The sequence below is a fragment of the Cherax quadricarinatus genome, chromosome 13, assembly GCF_038502225.1.
Source record: "Cherax quadricarinatus isolate ZL_2023a chromosome 13, ASM3850222v1, whole genome shotgun sequence".
In the NCBI taxonomy this organism is placed as follows: Eukaryota; Metazoa; Arthropoda; class Malacostraca; order Decapoda; family Parastacidae; genus Cherax; species Cherax quadricarinatus.
Genome location: NC_091304.1, coordinates 9,374,557 through 9,399,022, shown reverse-complemented (window position 1 = coordinate 9,399,022; position 24,466 = coordinate 9,374,557). Strand labels below are relative to the sequence as shown.

General features: G+C 40.1%; 1 protein-coding gene across 3 annotated transcripts in view; it reads right to left on the bottom strand.

The window, feature by feature from the left end:
• The window catches only part of LOC128688668 (PHD finger protein rhinoceros), a 115,860-nt gene that overhangs the window by 59,683 nt on the left and 31,711 nt on the right, over nucleotides 1-24,466 (bottom strand). For all 3 annotated transcript variants that reach the window (XR_011391926.1, XR_011391927.1, XM_070084471.1), the window contains exons 7-10: nucleotides 16,047-16,207; nucleotides 11,389-11,551; nucleotides 6,692-6,814; nucleotides 3,719-3,978 (exon numbers count right to left, since the gene is read on the bottom strand). Coding sequence is in view for 1 of the 3 variants with exons in the window: in XM_070084471.1 (XP_069940572.1) it covers nucleotides 3,719-3,978; nucleotides 6,692-6,814; nucleotides 11,389-11,551; nucleotides 16,047-16,207 (707 nt within the window). In the remaining 2 variants the exon portion in view is untranslated. The remainder of the gene's footprint in view (nucleotides 1-3,718; nucleotides 3,979-6,691; nucleotides 6,815-11,388; nucleotides 11,552-16,046; nucleotides 16,208-24,466) is intronic.

The following is a 24,466-nucleotide window of genomic DNA, read 5'->3' as shown; positions in this document are numbered from 1 at the left end:
AACATGAGATTTAAGGAAGTATTTACAGTGGAGACAGGAAGGCCTCTCGGGGGACAGGCCAGATGGGGACACCAGCAAGGAATATACCAACAAGTGTTGGATGACATGCATACAGATGAGGAGGAGGTGAAGAAACTGCTAAGGGACATCGATACCTCAAAGGCAATGGGACCAGACAACATCTCCCTGTAGGTCCTTAGAGAGGGAGCGGATATGTTGTGTGTGCCACTTACCACAATCTTCAACATGTCCCTGGAAACTGGGCAACTACCTGAGGTATGGAAGACGGCAAATGTAGTTCCCATTTTTAAAAAAGGAGACAGAAAAGAGGCACTAAACTATAGACCTGTGTCACTGACGTGTATAGTAAGCAAAGTTATGGAGAAGATTATCAGGAGGAGAGTGGTAGAGCACCTGGAACGGAACAAGAGTATAAACGCCAACCAGCACAGATTTATGGAAGGCAAATCCTGTGTCACAAACCTTCAGGAGTTTTATGATAAAGTAACAGAAGTAAGACATGAGAGAGAGGGGTGGGTTGATTACATCTTCTTGGACTGCAAGAAGGCCTTTGACACAGGTCCTCACAAGGGATTAGTGCAGAAGCTAGAGGATCAGGCACATATAACAGGAAGGGCACTGCAATGGATCAGAGAATACCTGAGAGGGAGGCAACAATGAGTCATGGTACGGGATGAGGTATCACAGTGGGCACCTGTGACGAGCAGGGTCCCACAGGGGTCGGTCCTAGGACCAGTGCTATTTTTGGTATATGTGAATGACATGATCTCCATGGGGAAGTGGAACAGAATTCTTCCTCCGTAAGCCATGCGTGTTGTAAGAGGCGACTAAAATGCCAGGAGCAAGGGGCTAGTAACCTCTTCTCCTGTATATATTACTAAATGTAAAAGGAGAAACTTTCGTTTTTCCTTTTGGGCCACCCCGCCTCGGTGGGATACGGCCGGTGTGTTGAAAGAAAGAAGTGAATGACATGATGGAAGGGCTAGATTCAGAAGTGTCCCTGTTTGCAGATGATGTGAAGTTAATGAGGAGATTTAAATCAGATGATGATCAGGCAGGACTTCAAAGAGACCTGGACAGGTTGGACACCTGATCCAGCAACTGGCTTCTTGAATATACCCCGCCAAATGCAAAGTCATGAAGATAGGGGAGGGGCACAGAAGACCGCAGACAGAGTATAGGCTAGGTGGCCAAAGACTGCAAACCTCGCTCAAGGAGAAAGATCTTGGGATGAGTATAACACTGAGCACGTCTCCGGAAGCACACATCAACCAGATAACTGCTGCAGCATAGGGGCACCTGGCAAACCTGAGAACAGCGTTCCTATACCATAGTAAGGAATCGTTCAAGACACTGTACACCGTGTATGTCAGGCCCATACTGGAGTATGTAGCACCTGTTTGGAACCCACACTCGATCAAACACGTCAAGAAATTAGAGAAAGTGCAAAGGTTTGTGACAAGGTTAGTTCCAGAGCTAAGGGGAATGTCCTATGAAGAAAGGTAGAGGGAAATTGGCCTGACGACACTGAAGGACAGGAGGGTTATGGGAGACATGATAACGACATACAAAACACTGCGTGGAATAGACAAGGTGGACAGAGACAGGATGTTCCAGAGAGGGGACACAGAAACAAGGGGTCATAATTGGAAGTTGAAGACCCAGATGAGTCAAAGGGATGTTAGGAAATATTTCTTCAGTCAAAGTCAGGAAGTGGAATAGCCTAGCAAGTGAGGTAGTGGAGGCAGGAGCTATACATAGCTTTAAGATGAGGTATGATAAAGCTCATGGAGCAAGGAGAGACAGGACCTAGTAGCACTCGGTGAACAGGCGGGGCCAAGAGCTGAGTCTCAACCCCTGTAACCACAATTAGGTGAGTGCAAATAGGTGAATGCAATTAGGTGGGTACGCACACACACACACTTTACACTGTGTATGTCAGGCCCATACTGGAGTATGCAGCACCAGTTTGGAACCTGCACCGGGTCAAGCACGTCAAGAAATTAGAGAAAGTGCAAAGGTTTGTGACAAGGTTAGTTCCAGAGCTAAGGGGAATGTCCTACGAAGAAAGGTTACGGGAAATTGGCCTGACGACACTGGAGGACAGAAGGGTTAGGGGATACATAATGACATACAAAATACTGTGTGGAATAGACAAGTTGGACAGAGACAGGATGTTCCAGAGAGGGGACACAGAAACAAGGGGTCACACTTGGAAGTTGAAGAATCAGATGAGTCAAAGGGATGTTAGGAAGGATTTCTTCAGCCATAGAGTAGTCAAGAAGTGGAACAGTCTGGCGAGTGATGTAGTGGAGGCAGGAACCATACACAGCTTTAAGACGAGGTATGATAAAGCTCATGGAGCAGGGAGAGAGGGGACCTGGTAGCATTCGGTGAAGAGGTGGGGCCAGGAGCTGAGTCTCGACCCCTACAACCACAATTAGGTGTGTGCACGAGCACGTGCACACATTTCGGTCCGTCTTACGACAACATTTCAGTCCGTCTTGGACCGTTTACAAAGTCAGACCAAAATGTCGTCGTAAGCTCCTCTCTCCTATGTGTGGGTTATCTGTGTATGTCTGCATAATAAATTTTGTTTTAGATTTGGGCTAATTTTTTTCAAGAGACCATTTTGAGTAAGATATCACTCTAATTTAATCAATATTGACATTCATAAAAGTGAATGACCAGAACCAAGAGAGAAGAGATTTATGAGAGAGCCATTCAGCACAGTTTGAAGGAAATTTTATGGCTAGTTTTTAGTAAAAGGGTCACATGCCAAGCATGAAAATAGTGGAAACTGCCAGAAAACAGTTGAATAATTAAACCTATATGCAGGTTGCCCATCAGTAAAAATAATGAATAATTGAAATTTTCAAATAAGGAGTCCCATGAATTTGCAAGGTTGACTATTAAAAAAAAAAAAAAAGGTAAATGCTCAATAGTACAGTAACAACAATAAATCTTATATGTAGATACCATAGCAGTGTTTATGAGTGTTGAAAATCAGAGTTGCAGCCTGGTATTAAGCCTTGTTTAGTACAGTAAACTTTCAACTTAATGGATCAATAAGGAGGAGCAGGTGGCTGGTGGTGGCAACTGTGGTGGATAGAGAGATGAGGTTTTTTGAGTGACTAACAATAATAGACAGTTCTGTAACCAATGAACTTAGTCTACTGTTTCCAGTTCAAATAACCAGGTGAATTTAGTCTCAAAATTTTCAGAGTTCATTAATTCAAAGGTTTACCATATTTGTTATTTATATTTATCATACAAGTGTACCCCTAAATTTTGAAACAGAAAATTAAGCTTTGAAACTAGACTCATAAGCTGCAATTTACAGCAACTAGTTCTCATCATTGCCACCACTGGCAACAAAGCTTAAATATTTTTACAATACAATATACATAACATGATCAAGAAGCATGTTTTTATAAATTCTGAATACACATATTTCAGTTTAACTTGATATTATGTGTATAAAAAAATGAAGAAAATTTACTAGAAAAATACTTTCTCAGTCTGCAATTTAAACAGAAGCTATACAACACATTGTTTTGTCCTAGAGAATGTATGCATTGAGTCTGATTAAAGAGTGCTTCAATTACCCCTTAGTATATAAAAGGAACAAAGCATTAGAAGTAGACTGAGAGAATGGTACCAACACTGTGCTTGCAAGTAATGAACCAACACTCACCTCCCGTTGGTGGTGCCTGCTCTGTCATCATCATTTTTGCTGCTGCCTTAGTCATAATTGGTCCCCGCAAGCTGCCTTTTGGAAGTGGTCTAGTGGGTAGTGGAGGGCTTGGAGGGTTATGCAAAGCAGCCACAAGTGGTGGAAGTGGAAGGGGTCGCCCTGCTAGACCTTTAAGAAGATCATGAAGTTCTAAAGCCTTATTGAGAAGTATATCATTCTCTGACTTAATGTTTTCACAGTCAGCCTCCATATGATTACACCTGTGGAAATATTAATTCATTTAAAAAACACCAAATAATTCAAGAAAGTAAAAAAAAGATAAGATATGAAGAACTGAATGTCAATGAAGAATGATACAAAATCTCAGTTTAATGACACATAGTCTGCAGATAAGTAACAGTAGTACTTAAGAACAAGTGCAGTTTTACAACAATTGCAACATCAACAATAACAATAACAGGGGGAGGGAAAATTTCAATGGGGAAGGGTAAATGGGATTAGATCGAGTGTATCTGAAAGAATAGGAGTTAGAGGAAGTGTAGTGGTAATGTTAAATGATCAATTATGCAAAGAAAATAGGGATTACAAGAGTATAAGTTCAAGAATTAAGAGCTACAATGAAGGTCAGATATCAGAAGTGGATCATAGTAAGAGTGTATGCACCTGGGGAAGGGGGATAGGAGAAGGATTGAGGGAGGGATGTGGGGAAAGAAAAAAAGATTTTTGGAGGAGTTAAGTAATGTTTAGGGAGCTTTGAGACAAGTTAGAGAATTACTAAATGCTGCAATGGGTGAGATGGCTGTAGATGGTGTGGAACCACTCCATAACCTATGTCTAGTTTTAAGAAGTCTATAACGTTAGAATCAGTCTGTCTGAAATGTTGAAGCATGATAGTGGCTTTCTTTGTGCTTAACAATACTTTATTACATGTAAACTACACTTTGTATACTACACAAAGAATAAAAAAATTTAATGTTTTATTTTTTTAAAGTCAAATAATGTGAATTTCCATGTTTTGATGAGTATTACACTCTAAAACAATTGTAATATTATAAGTATTCCTTGTAAATAGTGTTAGAAGACCAAACTAATAAAAAAATAAAATAAACATAATTATAGTAAGTTTATTCAGGAATACACAATATTATCATACATAGCAACATATGTGTAGAGAACCTAGGATAACCCAAAAAAGTCAGACAGAGTGACTTATTTCCATTGGGGTTCGTTCTCCATGGGTAAGTAGAACAAAATTCTTCCTCCTTAAGCCATGTGTGTCGTAAGAGGCAACTAAAATGCTGGGAATAAAATACTTAATAAGAAAACTTTTGTTTTTCTTTTTAGGCCATCCCGCCTCAATGGAATACGGCCAGCATTTAAAAAAAAAAATAATATATACTGTGTGCATACCTTACATTCCAAGTGAAGCAATGTCGGGCAAAGCATTTCCTCATGTTTGAAATACTAAAACATCTTTAAACACATCTAAACTCTCTAGAAACTAGTGAACAAGTGTTAAACATTAAAAGTAATTAAAAAACAGAAAAACAATCATATCCTGGTGTCATTAAATTGTTGAAGAAATGAGACACTTATGCAACATATGGGAATCTTCATTGAGGAAACGTTTCGTCACACAGTGGCTTCATCAGTCCAATACAAATCAGAAGGGTGAAACGTTTCCTCAATAAAGATTCCCATATGTTGCATAAGTGTCTCAATCTTCAACTTGTCGGTTTTTTAAACCATTTATCACATCTGTAAGACACTGCAACATCATGGGATCTTGGTACAAAGACTTCTTCAACGCTTGTCCAACCTTTGGACGATGACCTACTTACACTAGTGGAAGGTCCCACTGTGATCCCACCTCCTCCTGCTTCGATTCACCTGACTGCATTATATAAGCGACCTCTCTGGCCCTGTACTGTACTTCCTACAAAAGTGATGGACTGAACACACCAATTCCAGGCTGAGGGACTGAGTACCTCAATCTCCTCTTCTCCTTACCCATTTCTACTTTGTATCAGACTGATGAAGCCACTGTGTGGTGAAACATTTCTTCAATAAAGATTCCTATATGTTGCATAAGTGTCTCAATTCTTCAACTTGTCAGTTTTCAAAACCATTCATCACATCAATAAATTGTAAAACATAAATATTGATGGTGAATTTATGCCACTGTTGCCAATGAGTGATTTTTTTTTTTTAATCTTCCAACACAAATTAATTTTTATTTATGGGTATGCCACAGTATAGGTAGCTAAAAAAAAAAAAGTCACGAAGAAAATAATTGATCACCATATATATACAGAACTAGGTAGTAGGCTGGTAGACAGCAACTGCCCAGGGAGGTACTACCGTCCTGCCAAGTGAGTGTAAAACGAAAGCCTGTAATTGTTTTACATGATGGTAGGATTGCTGGTGTCCTTTTTTCTGTCTCATAAAAATGCAAGATTTCAGGTATGTCTTGCTACTTCTACTTACACTTAGGTCACACTACACATAAATGTACAAGCATATATATACACACACCCCTCTGGGTTTTCTGCTATTTTCTTTCTAGATCTTCTTCTTGTTTATTTCCTCTTATCTCCATGTGAAAGTGGAACAGAATTCTTCTTCCGTAAGCCATGCGTGTTGTAGGAGGCAACTAAAATGCCAGGAGCAAGGGGCTAGTAACCCCTTCTCCTGTATAAATTACTAAATTTAAAAAGAGAAACTTTTGTTTTTCATTTTGGGCCACCCCGCCTCGGTGGGATACGGCCGATTTGTTGAAAGAAAAGAAAGATATATACAGAAGTCACAATTTTAGGAGTAACATATCAATGGGTGACCCCAATGGATAAGAAAAATTCTTAAGCAGAGAAAAACATTTACTACAGTTCAAATGCCCCTCCAAACTGCAAATATCCCCACCCTCCTTCAGAGTGCAGGCACTGAATTAATACATACTTGTTAAAACTCACTCACTTGACTCTGAGCTCTGTCTCCTCTTGCATTAACTGAGAATTTTCAGTTAGAAGATGATCTAAGCGTTCCTTCATCTCAGACAAGCGATTTGTGCGATCAAGATAATAACTGATAAACTCCACACTGCAAGGAAAAAGTATTATTCCAATTTATGGATAGAAAATACAGTACAATACAAAAATAATTTGAAAACAAGATAGCTTATGCAGTACAATATATAATTCACATATCATACTTGAAAAAAAAATTACCTCAAGCACTAATGTAAAACAATAATATCATGTAAGAAAACTACTTCACATGCCACTTCTAGTCAGCTTTCTTAGACACAGTAAGAGACTTAAGCTGCTCTTAATCACATATAACAACACCAATTTGAAAAATAAAATACTACTATTGCTGCTGAATAAGCCATGTGCAACATTTGGTTATCCTTATTGATGAGATATTTTGCTATCTAGTAACAGGAATAATTATTGAGGATGGTGGAAAAAGTGGAACATGTAAATCTGAGATGTTCAGTCCCACAGCCAAGATGATGAAATACAGTGGAAACCCGCATAACGATCAGCTCCCAACTCGACCAATTATGTAAGTGTATTTTTGTAAGTGCTTTTGTAGGTGTATTTTTAGGGGTCTGAAACAGACTAATCTAATTCACAATATTTCTTATGGGAACAAATTCGGTCTATAACGGCACCCAAACAGACTTCTGGATTGAAATAATATCGTCATGCGGGGGTCCACTGTATCTCATTAATAAAGAGACCCAGGTGTTGCACGTGTCTTATTTATCAACTTGATAGTATTGTATACTATTAGTGTAGTGATATAATTGATGATAATTTAGGTAGTAGGTTGGTAGACAGCAACCACCCAGGGAGGTACTACTGTCCTGCCAAGTGAGTGTAAAACAAAAGCCTGTAATTGTTTTACATGATGATGGTAGGATTGCTGGTGTCTTTTGTCTGTCTCATAAATATGCAAGATTACAGGCATGTCTTGCTACTTCTACTTACACTTAGGTCACACTACACATACATGTACACGTTTATTTATACACACTCATCTGAGTTTTCTTTGATTTTATCTTAATAGTTCTTGGTCTTATTACTTTTCCTTTTATATCCATGGGGAAGTGGAATAAGAATCTTTCCTCCGTAAGCCATGCGTGTTGTAAAAGTCAACTAAAATGCCGGGAACAATGGGCTAGTAACCCCTTTTCCTGTAAAGATTACTAAAAAGAATAAGAAGAAAATTGTCAAAGTGGGAAGTCTGAATGTGCGTGGATGTTGTGCAAATGATAAGAAAGAGATGATTGTGGATGTTATGAATGAGAAGAAACTGGATGTTCTGGCTTTAAGTGAAACAAAGCTGAAGGGGGTGGGAGAGTTTCAATGGAGAGGAATAAATGGGATTAGGTCAGGGGTTTCAAATAGAGTTAGAGCTAAAGAAGGAGTAGCAATAATGTTGAAGGATAAGCTATGGCAGGAAAAGAGGGACTACAAATGTATAAATTCAAGGATTATGTGGAGTAAAATAAAGATTGGATGTGAAAAGTGGGTTATAGTAAGCGTGTATGCACCTGGAGAAGAGAGAAGTGTAGAGGAGAGAGAGAGATTCTGGGAAATGTTGAGTGAATGCGGGGGGAGTTTTGAATCAAGTGTGAGAGTAATGGTGGTTGGGGATTTCAATGCTAAAGTGGGTAAAAATGTTATGGAGGGAGTAGTAGGTAAATTTGGGGTGCCAGGGGTAAATGTAAATGGGGAGCCTTTAATTGAGCTATGTGTAGAAAGAAATTTGGTAATAAGTAATACATATTTTATGAAAAAGAGGATAAATAAATATACAAGGTATGATGTAGCACATAATGAAAGTAGTTTGTTAGATTATGTATTGGTGGATAACAGGTTGATGGGTAGGCTCCAGGATGTACATGTTTACAGAGGGGCAAATGATATATCGGATCATTATTTAGTTGTAGCTACAGTTAGAGTAAGAGGTAGATGGGAAAAGAGGAAGGTGGCAACAACAAGTAAGAGGGAGGTGAAAGTGTATAAACTAAGGGAGGAGGAAGTTCGGGCGATATATAAGCGACTATTGGCAGAAAGGTGGGCTAGTGCAAAAATGAGTAGTGGGGGGGTTGAAGAGGGTTGGAATAGTTTTAAAAATGCAGTATTAGAATGTGGGGCAGAAGTTTGTGGTTATAGGAGGGTGGGGGCAGGAGAAAAGAGGAGTGATTGGTGGAATGATGAAGTAAAGGGTGTGATAAAAGAGAAAAAGGTAGCTTACGAGAGGTTTTTACAAAGTAGAAGTGTTATAAGAAGAGCAGAGTATATGGAGAGTAAAAGAAAGGTGAAGAGAGTGGTGAGAGAGTGCAAAAGGAGAGCAGATGAAAGAGTGGGAGAGGCACTGTCAAGAAATTTTAATGAAAATAAGAAAAAATTTTGGAGTGAGTTAAACAAGTTAAGAAAGCCTAGGGAAAGTATGGATTTGTCAGTTAAAAACAGAGTAGGGGAGTTAGTAGATGGGGAGAGGGAGGTATTAGGTAGATGGCGAGAATATTTTGAGGAACTTTTAAATGTTGAGGAAGAAAGGGAGGCGGTAATTTCATGCACTGGCCAGGGAGGTATACCATCTTTTAGGAGTGAAGAAGAGCAGAATGTACGTGTGGTGGAGGTACGTGAGGCATTACGTAGAATGAAAGGGGGTAAAGCAGCTGGAACTGATGGGATCATGACAGAAATGTTAAAAGCAGGGGGAGATATAGTGTTGGAGTGGTTGGTACTTTTGTTTAATAAATGTATGAAAGAGGGGAAGGTACCTAGGGATTGGCAGAGAGCATGTATAGTCCCTTTATATAAAGGGAAAGGGGACAAAAGAGATTGTAAAAATTATAGAGGAATAAGTTTACTGAGTATACCAGGAAAAGTATACGGTAGGGTTATAATTGAAAGAATTAGAGGTAAGACAGAATGTAGAATTGCGGATGAGCAAGGAGGCTTCAGAGAGGGTAGGGGATGTGTAGATCAAGTGTTTACATTGAAGCATATATGTGAACAGTATTTAGATAAAGGTAGGGAAGTTTTTATTGCATTTATGGATTTAGAAAAGGCATATGATAGAGTGGATAGAGGAGCAATGTGGCAGATGTTGCAAGTATATGGAATAGGTGGTAAGTTACTAAATGCTGTAAAGAGCTTTTATGAGGATAGTGAGGCTCAGGTTAGGGTGTGTAGAAGAGAGGGAGAATACTTCCCGGTAAAAGTAGGTCTTAGACAGGGATGTGTAATGTCACCATGGTTGTTTAATATATTTATAGATGGGGTTGTAAAAGAAGTAAATGCTAGGGTGTTCGGGAGAGGGGTGGGATTAAATTACGGGGAATCAAATTCAAAATGGGAATTGACACAGTTACTTTTTGCTGATGATACTGTGCTTATGGGAGATTCTAAAGAAAAATTGCAAAGGTTAGTGGATGAGTTTGAGAATGTGTGTAAAGGTAGAAAGTTGAAAGTGAACATAGAAAAGAGTAAGGTGATGAGGGTATCAAATGATTTAGATAAATAAAAATTGGATATCAAATTGGGGAAGAGGAGTATGGAAGAAGTGAATGTTTTCAGATACTTGGGAGTTGACGTGTCGGCGGATGGATTTATGAAGGATGAGGTTAATCATAGAATTGATGAGGGAAAAAAGGTGAGTGGTGTGTCGAGGTATATGTGGAGTCAAAAAACATTATCTATGGAGGCAAAGAAGGGAATGTATGAAAGTATAGTAGTACCAACACTCTTATATGGATGTGAAGCTTGGGTGGTAAATGCAGCAGCGAGGAGACGGTTGGAGGCAGTGGAGATGTCCTGTCTAAGGGCAATGTGTGGTGTAAATATCATGCAGAAAATTCGGAGTGTGGAAATTAGGAGAAGGTGTGGAGTTAATAAAAGCATTAGTCAGAGGGCAGAAGAGGGGTTGTTGAGGTGGTTTGGTCATTTAGAGAGAATGGATCAAAGTAGAATGACATGGAAAGTATATAAATCTATAGGGGAAGGAAAGAGGGGTAGGGGTCATCCTCGAAAGGGTTGGAAAGAGGGGGTAAAGGAGGTTTTGTGGGCGAGGGGCTTGGACTTCCAGCAAGCGTGCATAAGCGTGTTAGATAGGAGTGAATGGAGACGAATGATACTTGGGACCTGATGATCTGTTGGAGTGTGAGCAGGGTAATATTTAGTGAAGGGATTCAGGGAAACCAGTTATTTTCATATAGTCGGACTTGAGTCGTGGAAATGGGAAGTACAATGCTTGCACTTTAAAGGAGGGGTTTGGGATATTGGCAGTTTGGAGGGATATGTTGTGTATCTTTATACGTATATGCTTCTAAGCTGTTGTATTCTGAGCACCTCTGCAAAAGCAGTGATAATGTGTGAGTGTGGTGAAAGTGTTGAATGATGATGAAAGTATTTTCTTTTTGGGGATTTTCTTTCGTTTTTGGGTCACCCTGCCTCGGTGGGAGACGACCGACTTGTTGAAAAAAAAAATATATATATATAATTGTGTAGGCTCTTTTCTGAAGAGATACTGTAAGTGTGTTAGATCAGCATAGAGACAAGTGGTTGGGGCAGATTTTATGTCCTGCTGGGGAATGAGCAGGGTAACATTTATGAACATGAAAATAAAAACTTGTACTGTATTTCTACACTCACTTGAATGCTGGAGGAATATGCCATTTTTTTCTAATATCACCAACATTTGCAGAATGCATAGGCTGGGTTTCTGTACTAAGGCCCATCAATTCAGTCTTGTGTAACAAAGATCGGAAGAGAGAGGCTGATGTAGATAGTGCTCTTGGCATCTTCTGAGTTGGATCTGAATACGAAGAAAAATTTAATGGTAAACATGTAGAGTATCCATACTAGCAGGCTTAAAGTGATATATTTCAGTAACATACCATCACATAACTTCAGCCAGAGTAAATCATCTTCACTGTTTCATTAATCTCTTCTAATACTGTATAGTACCTGTTTATAGGTGAATGAACTAGAGTTTACAGCAGGCTTGGTGTGGCTAGGAGTGAAGAGAAAGCTCATATGTCTGTTGGTCTGATCTAGTTGATCCATAATTTAAATTATGAAAGCTTCAAATAAAGCCTTGATTCTTTCAATATTCACAAATATAGATCAGAATGATAATCATACAATACACAAAGAAAACCATGCAGCTTCATCTATTGTATAATGAAAACCTCAGATATGTAGAAACCATCATAACTTATTTTGAGTGCAACAGTTTGGTGAAGGTGTTCACTTTGTTGATACTACAGTTGTTTTATACCTTCAATCTAGTTCCTCCTTGGATGATATGAGAAGAGGAAAGATTGAGGGGAAGCTCATTTTGGAATTATACCAGTTGTATTTCTAGCATAAACCTCCCTCTCCTAGCTCCAATACTGTACAGACTATCAGCTTGTTAGTGGCTGTGACAGCCTCATCCACACTGCCACATGGTGATTAGAATATCACTGCTGTGTACAGATACCATAAAAGGCAGGCACACCTGACTAGTTTCCGGTTACCATCCAGACTGTGTTCTATCAAGACCTACCTATCATGATGAATTAAGTAAATTGTTTCACACCCGTAAGTCATGCAATCATAACTTCCATTTTCAGTATTCTGAAATTTAAATTTAGTTTTTCATTTCCAACAAAAGTGTCATTTCCCTTGATGTGCATTTCTGTTAACCACTGTGGAAGGCAAGCATAAGACCCCCACCAAACACTGGGTATCTCCACTGTTTTAGTTGTGAATGGGAGGTTGTGAAGGAGGGTGATGGGATGTCAACAAACAACCTCTCATGCAGGTCAGTGTATCTGGATGCATAATGTAATATTTTCCCTAAGCATACATCACCCAGTTTTTCCTTCTTTTCATCATCCCATCTCATCTCAAGAAATTTATCATGCATCCCAGCAAAGTACAGGTGATGCTAGTTAAGCAAGGAAGAAAATTAAATATGAAACTATGCCTATACCATTAGGTGATGCTAGTTAAGCAAAGAAGAAAATTAAGCATGAAACTATGCCTATACCATTTACCAGTTCACTGTCTATCATCCTATCTTGCCACTGTTGCCGTGAATGCTGAATGCAGATACCAACCCTGATGTAAATCTATAAAATCTAAATCCTAACCTATACTGTACCAAAAGCAACTGTCTTTATTACACAGAAACCAAAGCCAGAACTGTCCTCAATAATGCAAGGGATATAAAAAATTTTAACTACATCAGATCCCTGAGTAAGCACTACGATGACCTCCTGGCACTCCTAGATTCCTTAAATACAACCTTCTCTTGTATTATATTTACTGAAACCTGGCTTAAGCAAGACACAACAGACATCTACACACTATGACTCGACTCACATAATTGTAATGACTCGATTGCAGGATACACAGTAATCCACAACTACAGACCAGACCAAATGGGAAAAGGGATTGCCATCTACTATTCTAATGAACTATTATGTTGTAACACCACATGCTTTAGAAATGAATTTGGTGAATATATATTTACCAACTTCTCTGTTAATAACCTTAAGACTCCCATTATAGTTAGTGCAATCTACAGAATCCCTCATACTAATATCCAAAATTTTACTAACAACCTTGGAGTTTGGTTGACTGTAACAATGGAATTGGCCTAAAATAGGACTCAAAGTGGGCAAAACTGCCAATGCATAAATATTGTCAAGACCACTAACTTTGTGAGAGAGTAATTCCATAAGTTTTCCATCAAATTTCGTACTTTTGCTTTCATTACCTCTGGCAAAAGATTTTCTGTTATTTCATAAGAAAAAATAATTCTTTTTTTAAATTCTTGAACCTTTAAGAGCAATTTACAGATCAGGGGTCTGGACCCTAAAGGGTTCAACTGTATAACCTCACTAGTTCCTTTAAACTGATTGAACCTCACTAGAGTTCAAGTATTTTACAAAGCATCCTCATCAGCAAAATTAGGTGGAAAAAGCATTATTTTTAGAGGACTTATCATATGGGTAAAAAAATTTGTGTTTTTGGAGGACTGAGGAACACACCCCTTTTTACCACACATGTTTCACTCCAGAAGTCACTGAAATCATTGTTAGCACAGTTTTCAGAAATATAACCTGTGCAAATTATGAATGTAAATTGCATTCATATTTCTTTCAATAAACATTAATATGTGGTTTTTGACTGAACGCACACCTTGTAAACTTGGAGAAAAATTTGAAATTGGGCTGGTTCCAATGCCTTTGGGCATCTCGATTATTTTAGAAAAGCCTAGATTGGCCTCCCCCTGTTTACACCCACCCACATGGACAGTTTATGGACATGTTCCATACCCTTCTCTCTCTCTCTCTCGGGTGTGTATGGCTCCATATTTTGAACATTTTCATCACCCCTTCTCATCTCTGGATGTTATCAAAGAACAAAAAAGTACTACCAGTGACACTAAAGTACCAAGAAGATTAAATGTTAAGGTATATATACCTATTTTGAAAAAACCGAGGTGTTAAATAAGCCTAAAGCCTAAAAATAAGTCCATTAGGTGAAGGTGGCTCGTGCCTTTAGTGTTAGAGAATCAACAATTCATAAAATTGGAGAGAATGAAGAGAACATGGAAGTATATGCTATGAGTAACTGATACTAATATGCTGAAAAAAGAATGTCAAGGTGGTTAATAGAGCTAAACAAAACCAAAAAATTACTGAATGCGAAGATCGAGAAAAAAAAGTGCCCCATTTAGTACCCTCTTTACGCAAAAGCCAAATTTACTATAAAACAGGGTCAGAGCAGGAATGAAAGCTTGAAAAAGTGTTTACTGCAGAATGGTTTAGTGGTTTTAAAATGAGCAATCAGTAGAATGCAAAAATTGAGCAGAGAAAGTGTTTCTTCTAACCATACTCCTGCAGAAAGTTTCCCAGCAGAGCCGGAAAAACTTATTTCCAAGGGTGACGACAATTCTGAGCAAGTATTTAATGCTGATGAGACAGGCTTATTTTGGAAAATGCACCCAAGACCTTGCATAAGCATAAAAATGAAAAGTGCACCTGGCTTCAAGGCAACAAAGGTTCATTTCAGTTTGCTTCTGTGATTATAAAGGCAAGTCAATGCTTATTTAATGCTCTGGGACTTCCCATGCTTTGTAAAGTAACAATAAAACCACTTTGCTTTGGCAATTTAACAGGATCATCTGGATGAGTGAAACTGCTTGTCGACTGGCTCCTTCAGTCAAGCTGTACCTGACCCAAAACAACCTCTCATACAAGGTTCTCATCACTCCTGATAATTCCCAAAGCCATCATCATGTTTTGCAGTCTCTAAATCCACAGCTTAAAATTTTGTTTTTACCACTAAACACATTTTTTACAACCACTGGATCGAGGAATGATTAGAACATTTAAGTGGCGTGACATGCACAGGATGGTGCAGAAACTTGTTGCAGCAATGATTCCTTAGATTGGAGTGCTTAAAGTTCTGGTGGTTGGTAGTAACAGCTACAGTATGCAATACTGGCCACAAGTGATGGTGGGGATAGATGTGGAAAGTATAGAGCCTACACTCTGAAAGAGGGGTGGGAATGTTACTGTGTGGGGGTAATCTGCATTGTGATATCTGTTCACTTCTGGCAAGACAGCTACTGAATGAGTGACAGTGAATGTGTTCCCTTTCTTCGGCCACCCTTGGTGGAGATGGCTGACGTAATTAAAAAAACAGAACATTTCAGTCACCACACTACAAGCACACATGCATATTTGGTTACAGTACCACTCTCACGTAACACATTTTTCCTGCAGTGCAAGCAGATGGAGACTAACCTCATTAAACGTATTTCTTTCAGAACTATTAATATTTCAACATTTAACATTTCTAATGATGTTAGATGAGAATACCTCCAAAAATAGGAACTCTCAAGAGTAAACTAGGTGTTAGACATGTATAAACAGATTTACTTACATCCATTTTGTTACTGCTTTACCTACACTCTGAATCTCAATCACATCCCATTCATACCTACAGAGCTGTTGTTTTGTAGGTTAAAAAAAAACCTGATTTAATGGCCTCTGGAAGTATGAGACAAGATCCACTGATTTAACCGATTCAGAAAAAATGACAAAATATGTTGGTTACAGAAGTGTCCATTTTTTATGATTACAACAAAACATGTCATCTTTATCCACCACAATTGCCATTACCATTAAACCAAGGGTTTGCTCTAAATTACTCATAATCATACAATTTCCTTCCTTACAGTTGTTTTTCTCATCACTAAATGCACTACAAGTTTCCATTTAAGTTTATTATATATTTAATTTACTTACACCATGGGGTAGGTCTGTTGTTTTTATTGAAAAGGTATTTGTCCCGGTAGCGGCTTAGTTTTCGCTGAATACGGTCTTGATTTTCTTGACTGGAACCTGACCTGTCTGCCTCACCTTGTTTCATGTGAAGCTGCAGAGCCAAACAGTTCCTTTTCCTTCGCCTTTGAAAAAGAATCTAGTATATAAAACCTTAAAATAATATATTTGTAAAAATAACAGACTCTAAATTTAATTTATTCACCGTTTATCCAATTTCCAACTTTTACAAGGTAAGGGTCGTACCTTTTTTTTTTTTTTTTTCAACAAGTCGGCCGTCTCCCACCGAGGCAGGGTGACCCAAAAAAGAAAGAAAATCCCAAAAAGAAAATACTTTCATCATCATTCAACACTTTCACCACACTCACACATTATCACTGCTTTTGCAGAGGTGCTCAGAATATAACAGTTTAGAAGCATACACATATAAAGATACACAACATATCCCTCCAAACTGCCAATATCCCAAACCCCTCCTTTAAAGTGCAGGGTTGTACCCATCATAAAGAAATTCAAGTTCTAAGAATTTTTTTCTTGTGAACAATAGTAACTATAAAATATTTGAAGTACACAATATGTTATCAATAAGTTAAGGGGTATGGATAGAAATAATGTACTACTTGAATTTAACAAAGTAAGCAACTAATTTTGTTGAAAATTTCTTACCTGAAAAATGCTATTAGATCCCATATTAATGATGTATTACAACATGTGTATTGGTTTTCGTAAAAAAAAAATCTTAAAAAACTTATACATTTAGACATGAGAGGAGTAAACAATCCATTCAGACCAAAAAATGATATTCTTAAATAAAGATAAACACAATAATGCTAATAGTAGCTAAGAAATATATGTGGGGATGTGTCACTCTGGAGAGTTATCTGAACTGTGATGTCAGCACACTTCTGACAATACAGTACTCACCTAATTGTGGTTGCAGGAGTCGAGACTCAGCTCCTGGCCCCGCCTCTTCACTGATCGCTACTAGGCCCCTCCCTCCCTCACTCTCCCTCCCTCCTTCTCCCTCCCTCCCTCCTTCTCTCTCTCTCTCCCTCCCTCTCTCTCTCCCTCCCTCCCTCTCTCTCTCCCTCCCTCTCTCTCTCCCTCCCTCTCTCTCTCCCTCCCTCCCTCTCTCTCTCCTTCTCTCTCCCTCTCTTTTTTTTTTTTTTACACAGGATTTGACAAGGTTAAGGATCCCTAGCTTTATTGACAAGCTATTTACAGGTTAAGGATTCTTAACTTTATTGGCAAGCTAAGAACTGTTACCTACATCAGCTCATTTGAAAGCATTTTTATTGTTATGAGACATACAAGTAGGGAACAGGATGAAGTTGGAGCCATCTGTGGGCCAGCATTTTCATTTGATCAACTGACTTTATCTCGTTGTCATCATTATGCTGTACGAATGTGTTCCATACACGAGTCATCCTGGGTATATATGATCTCAGATGGAGTGATGTTCTGGAGAAGGGTACAGCCAGAGTGAGGTTGCTGCTTTCTGCCCGTCTTGTGGCATAAAAGCTTGTTTCACGCTGTCCTCGAAGTGGATCCAAGTGTGGTACTTTGACAATATTGGCCTTGTACATAACAGTAAGGCCACCCACATCCCTCCTCTCTCTCTCTCTCTATCTCTCTCTCTTTTTGTTTTTTTTTTTTTTTTTTTTTTTTTTTTTTTTTTTTTACACAGGGTTTGACAAGGTTAAGGATCCCTAGCTTTATTGACAGCTATTTACAGGTTAAGGATTCCTAACTTTATTGGCAAGCTAAGAGCTGTTACCTACATCAGCTCATTTGAAAGCATTTTTGTTATGAGACATACAAGTAGGGAACAGGATGAAGTTGGAGCCATCTGTGGGCCAGCATTTTCATTTGATCAACTGACGTTATCTCGTTGACATCATTATGCTGTACGAATGTGTTCCATACTCGAGTCATCCTGGGTATGTATGATCTCAGATGGAGTGATGTTCTGGAGAAGGGTACAGCCAGAGTGAAGTTGCTGCTTTCTGCCCGTCTTGTGGCATAAAAGCTTGTTTCACGCTGTCCTCGAAGTGGATCCAAGTGTGGTATTTTGACAATATTGGCCTTGTACATAACAGTAAGGCCACCCACATCCCTCCTATGTTGAAGGCTCTGCTGAAATGACAGATCTATCCAGGATGGGTCCAGGCGAGAGATGAGACGTCTTGCTCTGTTCTCTACTCTGTCAAGCAGTCGCAGATGAGAGGGGGGGCAGGCAAACCAAGAAAGTGGAGCATACTCAAGGTGTGAGCGTACTTGTGCCTCGTACAGGATCTTGCAACCCCTACTGTCAAGCAGATGCGAGATACGGCGAAGTGCTGTAAGCTTCCTGGCTGCCTTGTTTGCAAGATTTACAACATGGTTCTTCATGGTTAGTTTGGAGTCAAATTTCACCCCAAGGATATCAACTTCTTCTCCAGGTGCCAACATCGTCCCATTCATCCTTACTACTGCGCCAGCATTACCATCATGGTGCCTAGAGACGAACATCATTTGCGTTTTTTCAGGTGCAAATGTTACTTGCCATCTATTTCCCCAAGCTGATATAGCTCTCAGCTGGTGATTGATGTAGCTTAGAGCAGCTGGCATTTCTTCTCTTGGATAAGTGAATGTCAGTGTACAGTCGTCTGCATATGCATGTGATTCTGGGATGAGATGAAGAAGGTCGTTGAAGTAGACATTCCATAACAGTGGACCCAGCACACTTCCTTGTGGAACGCTTGCCCCAATAGGATGCCTTGCTGATTCCGTTCCATTGAGGACTACACTTAGAGATCTACCATGAAGGTAATCACTGAGGAGACATAGCGTAGAGCCTGCAATTCCCAGTGCTTGAAGTTTTGCTAAGAGGCCCTGGTGCCACACCCGGTCGAAAGCGCCAGCAATGTCCAGTGCTACCACACAGCTGACTTTGGATTCATCCAGTGACTGGTGCCACTTAGTGGAGAGGTTTAACAACAGATCAGCAGCAGAGTAACCTTTCCTGAAGCCATATTGACGATCACAAAGTAGTGAGTGGTAGTCAAAAAAATCTGTCATTTGTCTTGAGATTATTGTCTCAAGGATCTTACCAGTGATTGACAGGAGTGACACTGGTCTGTAGTTGCTGATTTCTGCTCTGCTCTTCTTTTTGTGAACAGGGACTACATTTGCCTCTTTCCATGGAGAGGGCCATTTACACTGTACTAGGCAGTGCTGAAAGATGCGAGTTAGAGGTGCTGCTAGCTGGTCTGCACATCTTCTCAACAATCTTGGGCTCAACTTGTCTGGGCCCACAGCCTTTTCTTGGTCAAGTGATTTAAGAAGGAAATGCACCTCCTCCTGCCTTATTGTCACCACTGACAGTTTTGACACAGTTCTTGCAGCTAGCCAAGGAGGGTCCCTTGCTGGATCAGGAACTTGCATTTTGGTAGCAAAGTGTTCAGCAAAGAGGTCCGCCTTCTCTTGACTACTAGTAGAGGTGGTCCCATCCTGTCGATTTAGAGGTGGAATAAGTTCATCAGGCAGATAACCTTGTCTGTCCTTGACCAGGGACCACCAGGTTTTTGAGCCTACCCTACCTGATGCTAACTTTCTTTTAGTGTCCACCTCCCATTTAGTAATGGCCCACTTTTGAACATCACCCATATGCCTACAGGCTTGCATGTGCAAGTTCCTGTTATAGGTGGTAGGATGTCTCTTATACCTTCGCCATGCTTTGTACTTAGCAGTAGCAGCCTCTCTACAACGAAAGCCAAACCAAGGCTGATCTGTAGGCTTTGTCACATATTGCCGGTGAGGAATGTGTTCTTGTTGCAGATTAAGGATGTGTCCAGTGAAGGCTTTCACTTGGTTGTCAACATCCCCCTGGAGAAGAGCATTCCAGTCGGTGGTGGCGAGCTCAGAGCAAAGGGCTGGCCAATTACCTCTTTCCCATAGCCAGGTTGTGCGTGTGGACTCCTCACCTCGTTCTGTTGGGATCTCTCTCTCTCTCTCTCTCTCTCTCTCTCTCTCTCCCTCTCTCTCTCTCTCTCTCCCTCTCTCTCTCTCTCTCTCTCCCAGTCCCCCCCTCTCTCTCCCCCGGTCTCTCTCTCTCTCTCTCTCTCTCTCTCTCTCTCTCTCTCTCTCTCTCTCTCTCTCTCTCTCTCTCTCTCTCTCTCCCTCTCTCTCTCTCCCTCTCTCCCTCTTTTTCTTTATTTTTTTTTTACACAGGGTTTGACAAGGTTAAGGATCCCTAGCTTTATTGACAGCTATATTACAGGTTAAGGATTCCTAACTTTATTGGCAAGCTAAGAGCTGTTACCTACATCAGCTCATTTGAAAGCATTTTTATTGTTATGAGACATACAAGTACGGGACAGGATGAAGTTGGAGCCATCTGTGGGCCAGCATTTTCATTTGATCAACTGACTTTATCTCGTTGACATCATTATGCTGTACGAATGTGTTCCATACTCGAGTCATCCTGGGTATGTATGATCTCCCTCTCTCTCTCCCTCTCCCTCTCTCTCTCTCTCCCCCTCTCTCTCTCTCTCTCTCACTCCCTCACCCTCTCTCTCCCTCTCCCTCTCTCTCTCTCTCCCTCTCTCTCTCCCTCTCTCTCTCTCCCTCTCTCTTTCTCCCTCTCTCTCTCCCTCTCTCCTCTCTCTCTCTCCCTCTCTCTCTCTCGCTCTCTCTCCCTCTCTCTCTCTCTCCCTCTCCCCCTCTCTCTCTCTCCCCCCCCTCTCTCTCTGCTTCCTGAGCTTTGCCATATCTCGTCTTAAAGCTATGCATGGTTCCTGCCTCCACTACATCACTTGCTAGGCTATTCCACTTCTTGACGACTCTATGACTGAAGAAATACTTCCTAACATCCTTGTGACTCGTCTGAGTCATCAGCTTCCAATTGTGACCCCTTGTTTCTGTGTCCCCTCTCTGGAACATCTTGCCTCTGTCCACCTTATGTATTCCATGCAGTATTTTATATGTCATTATCATGTCTCCCCTGACCTTCCTGTCCACCAGTGTCGTCAGTCTGATTTCCCTCAACCTTTCTTCGTAGGACATTTCCCTGAGCTCCGGAACTAGCCTTGTTGCAAACCCTTGTACTTTCTCTAATTTCTTAATGTGCTTGACCAGGTGTGGGTTCCAAACTGGTGCTGCATACTCCAGTATGGGCCTGATGTACACAGTGTACAGTGTCTCGAACGATTCCTTACTAAGGTATTGGAATGCCATTTTAAGGTTTGCCAGGTGCCCATATGCTGCAGCAGTTATCTGGTTGATGCGTGCCTCCGGAGATGTGCTCGGTGTTATACTCACCCCAAGATCTTTCTCCTTGAGTGAGATTTGCAGTCTTTGTCCACCTAGCCTATACTCCCTATACTCTGTCTGCAGTCTTCTTTACCCTTCCCCAATTTTCATGACTGCATTTGGCAGGGTTGAATTCAAGAAACCAGTTGCTGGACCATGTGTCCAGCCTGTCCAGGTCTCTTTGTAGTCCTGCCTGATCCTCATCTGATTTAATAATTCTCATTAACTTCACATCATCTATGAACAGGGACACTTCAGAGTCTATCCCTTCCATCATGTCATTCACATATATCAAAAATAGCACTGGTCCTAGGATTGACCCCTGAGGGACCCCGCTCATCACAGGCGCCCACTGTGATGCCTCATCACATACCACGACTCGTTGTTGCCTCCCTGTCAGGTATTCTCTGATCCACTGCAGTGCCCTTCCTATTATATGCACTTGGTCCTCCAGCTTCTGCACTAATCTCCTGTGAGGAACTGTGTTGAAGGCCTTCCTGCAGTCCAGGAAAATGCAATCAACCCACCCTTCTCTCTCGTGTTTTATTTCTGTTACCTTGTCATAGAACTCCAGAAGGTTTGTGACACAGAATTTTTGAATGGTGAATGTGTTTTCTTCTTTGGGTCACCCTGCCTTGGTGGGAGATGGCTATTAAGAAAACAAAAAAATACAGTGGAACCTCAATATTCGTATGTCCTTATATTCGTACAACTCGGTATTCACCCAACTTTTTCGAAAAAATTTGACTTAGTATTCAGACGTTGCCCTGATATTCAACCTAAACAAAATGGTCCATTTGGATGAAGTCCAACGAAAACAAAGCATCAAGTGCTCAGTCTCTTGTCAGCTGTTGTTCTTTAAGCATCATTCATACAAGCTCCATGAAACTTTTTGGCATTTCATTATTATTCTGTGGTAATTTTCAAATATTTCCATTGAAAATAAGTAATCATGGCCCCCAAAAATAGTAGTGATCCAAACAAGCCTAAAAGAAAAGCAGTGAAAACAACAATTAAAGTGAAAAAAGAACTCATTGTGAAGTGGGAAATTGGAACATGTGTGTAGGACCTGGCAACTTAATATGGTATGTCAGTCAGAGATTTTGAAGGCTTTGAGGCAGAGCCTGTAGTGAAGGATATTGTTTCTCTGGGCCAGTCCATGGGTTTGAAAATGGACGATGAGATGTAGAGGAGTTGGTGGAGGATCACAAGAATGAGCTCACCACAGAAGAACTTCAAGACCTGCACAAGGAGCAGCAAGAAGTGGTTAAGGAAATTTCTTCTTCAGAGGTGGGAAGCAGTAAGGGCAAGATTACCACTGGGCTCAAATACAGAGCCTGGAGAAAAAATGGCTTCTTAACATTACTGTTGTGAATAGGAACATCAACTTGTTCAATGACAGTGTTGCTGGCCACTTTAGAAATTTTTTGAAAAGTTGTCAAAAGGAGACAACATTGGACAGTTTCTTTAGCAAAGAAAAAATCAAATGCTAGTGAATCCCCATCATGTTCAAGTGCTATTGCACAGAGACAAAAAAGAGAAAAAACACCAGAAAGGAAGTTATCTGATGTTTTCATGGAAGGTGACACCCTTTCCAAACAATAACATCTCTCCACCTTCCTCTTAGGCCATCAGCTCCTCAGTAAAGGTAAAGTACAGTTAAATTTTCATTTATTTCATGTATTTATTGTTTTTATAGTTCTCATGTATGATTTTATGCATGCATATATTATTATATAGGTTTAAATAAGCAATATTTTCATTTAAAATGTTTTATAATGGGTAATTTTTTGGGGTCAAGAACAAATTACCCCAATTTACTTAAGTTCATATATAGAGGTGCCACTTTATACATGTGGACGTTCTGTTGGAGTGCGAGTAGGATAACCAGAATGCCTGCACTCTGAAAGAGGGGCAGGGATGTTGCAGTCAAAGGGTAATCTGATGGTGATGTCAGCCCACTTCTGGAAAAACAGGGATTGAGTAAGTGATGGTGAATGTGTTTCTTCTTTGGGGTCACCCTGCCTTGGCAGAAGACGCATGCTGACTAAATGAAAATAAAAAAATACATAGATATTTTTTCTTACTTTAATAGCTGTCTCCTTTCAAAGAATGGTGATTGAAAAAAGACAACACATTCAGTATCATTCATTCATTCAATCTCTGTCTTGTTCCCACTCCAACAGCATCTCAAGCTATAAAACCAATCAAAATCTCTCGCAGAAGCCTGCCAGATGCTCAAGCCACTAGCACTCAAAACTTTCTCTACCCCCTACCTCCAATCCTTACTGAGATAATCCCTACTCATGCCTTCCTTCAATCCCAGATTAACAGAACCTCTTGGTCAACCTTTTCTGTTGTATCCTCTGTAAATGTCCAAACCACCTCAACAACCTCTAAATCACCATGGAGTTCTAGGATGGAGTTCATGGATGGTGTGGTATCAAGGAGCTCTTGTGTACTTTTTAGCCCCTTAGCAGCAAATTTGAGCAACTTGACCTGAATGATTCTAGTCTAGCTTGCCCTTCTCTAGGAGCTAGACCACTTGACCTAACTTAAGGTTCTACAAAATGTTTTGCATTTAAGTGTTTCTTCAATTTATGAAATGCTAAGTACTGTAACGTCCTACTCACAAATATAATATTAAGTGAGTTTTTTAAAACAAGGAGCTAGACAGGCTAAAGCCATTACAGACTATCATGTAGTGGAACCTCTAATCTAGCGTCGTCTTCATTACTAAATTAACCCATTAGGCATTTCTTAGTTTCTTACTGTCAGACCCATGAGTCACTGAACATTATTCAGTAGTCCCCCAGTATCCATGGGTAATACATTCCAAGACCTGTTGTGGATGCCCAAAACAGTGGATAGTAGCGAATCCCATATGTAAGTTGTTTTTCATTTACATACATACCTATGATAAAGATTAATTGATAAATTACTCAAAATAAGACATTACGATGTTGATGGTTGGGGATCGTCGAGAGTGGACATGGTTTGTTTTTCAACCTTTTGGAAAAATATCGTGAGAGGAAGTTGTTGTTTCTTTCTTTTCAGTTCATCAAATATTTGCTGGAGAGGTTCTAATGCTT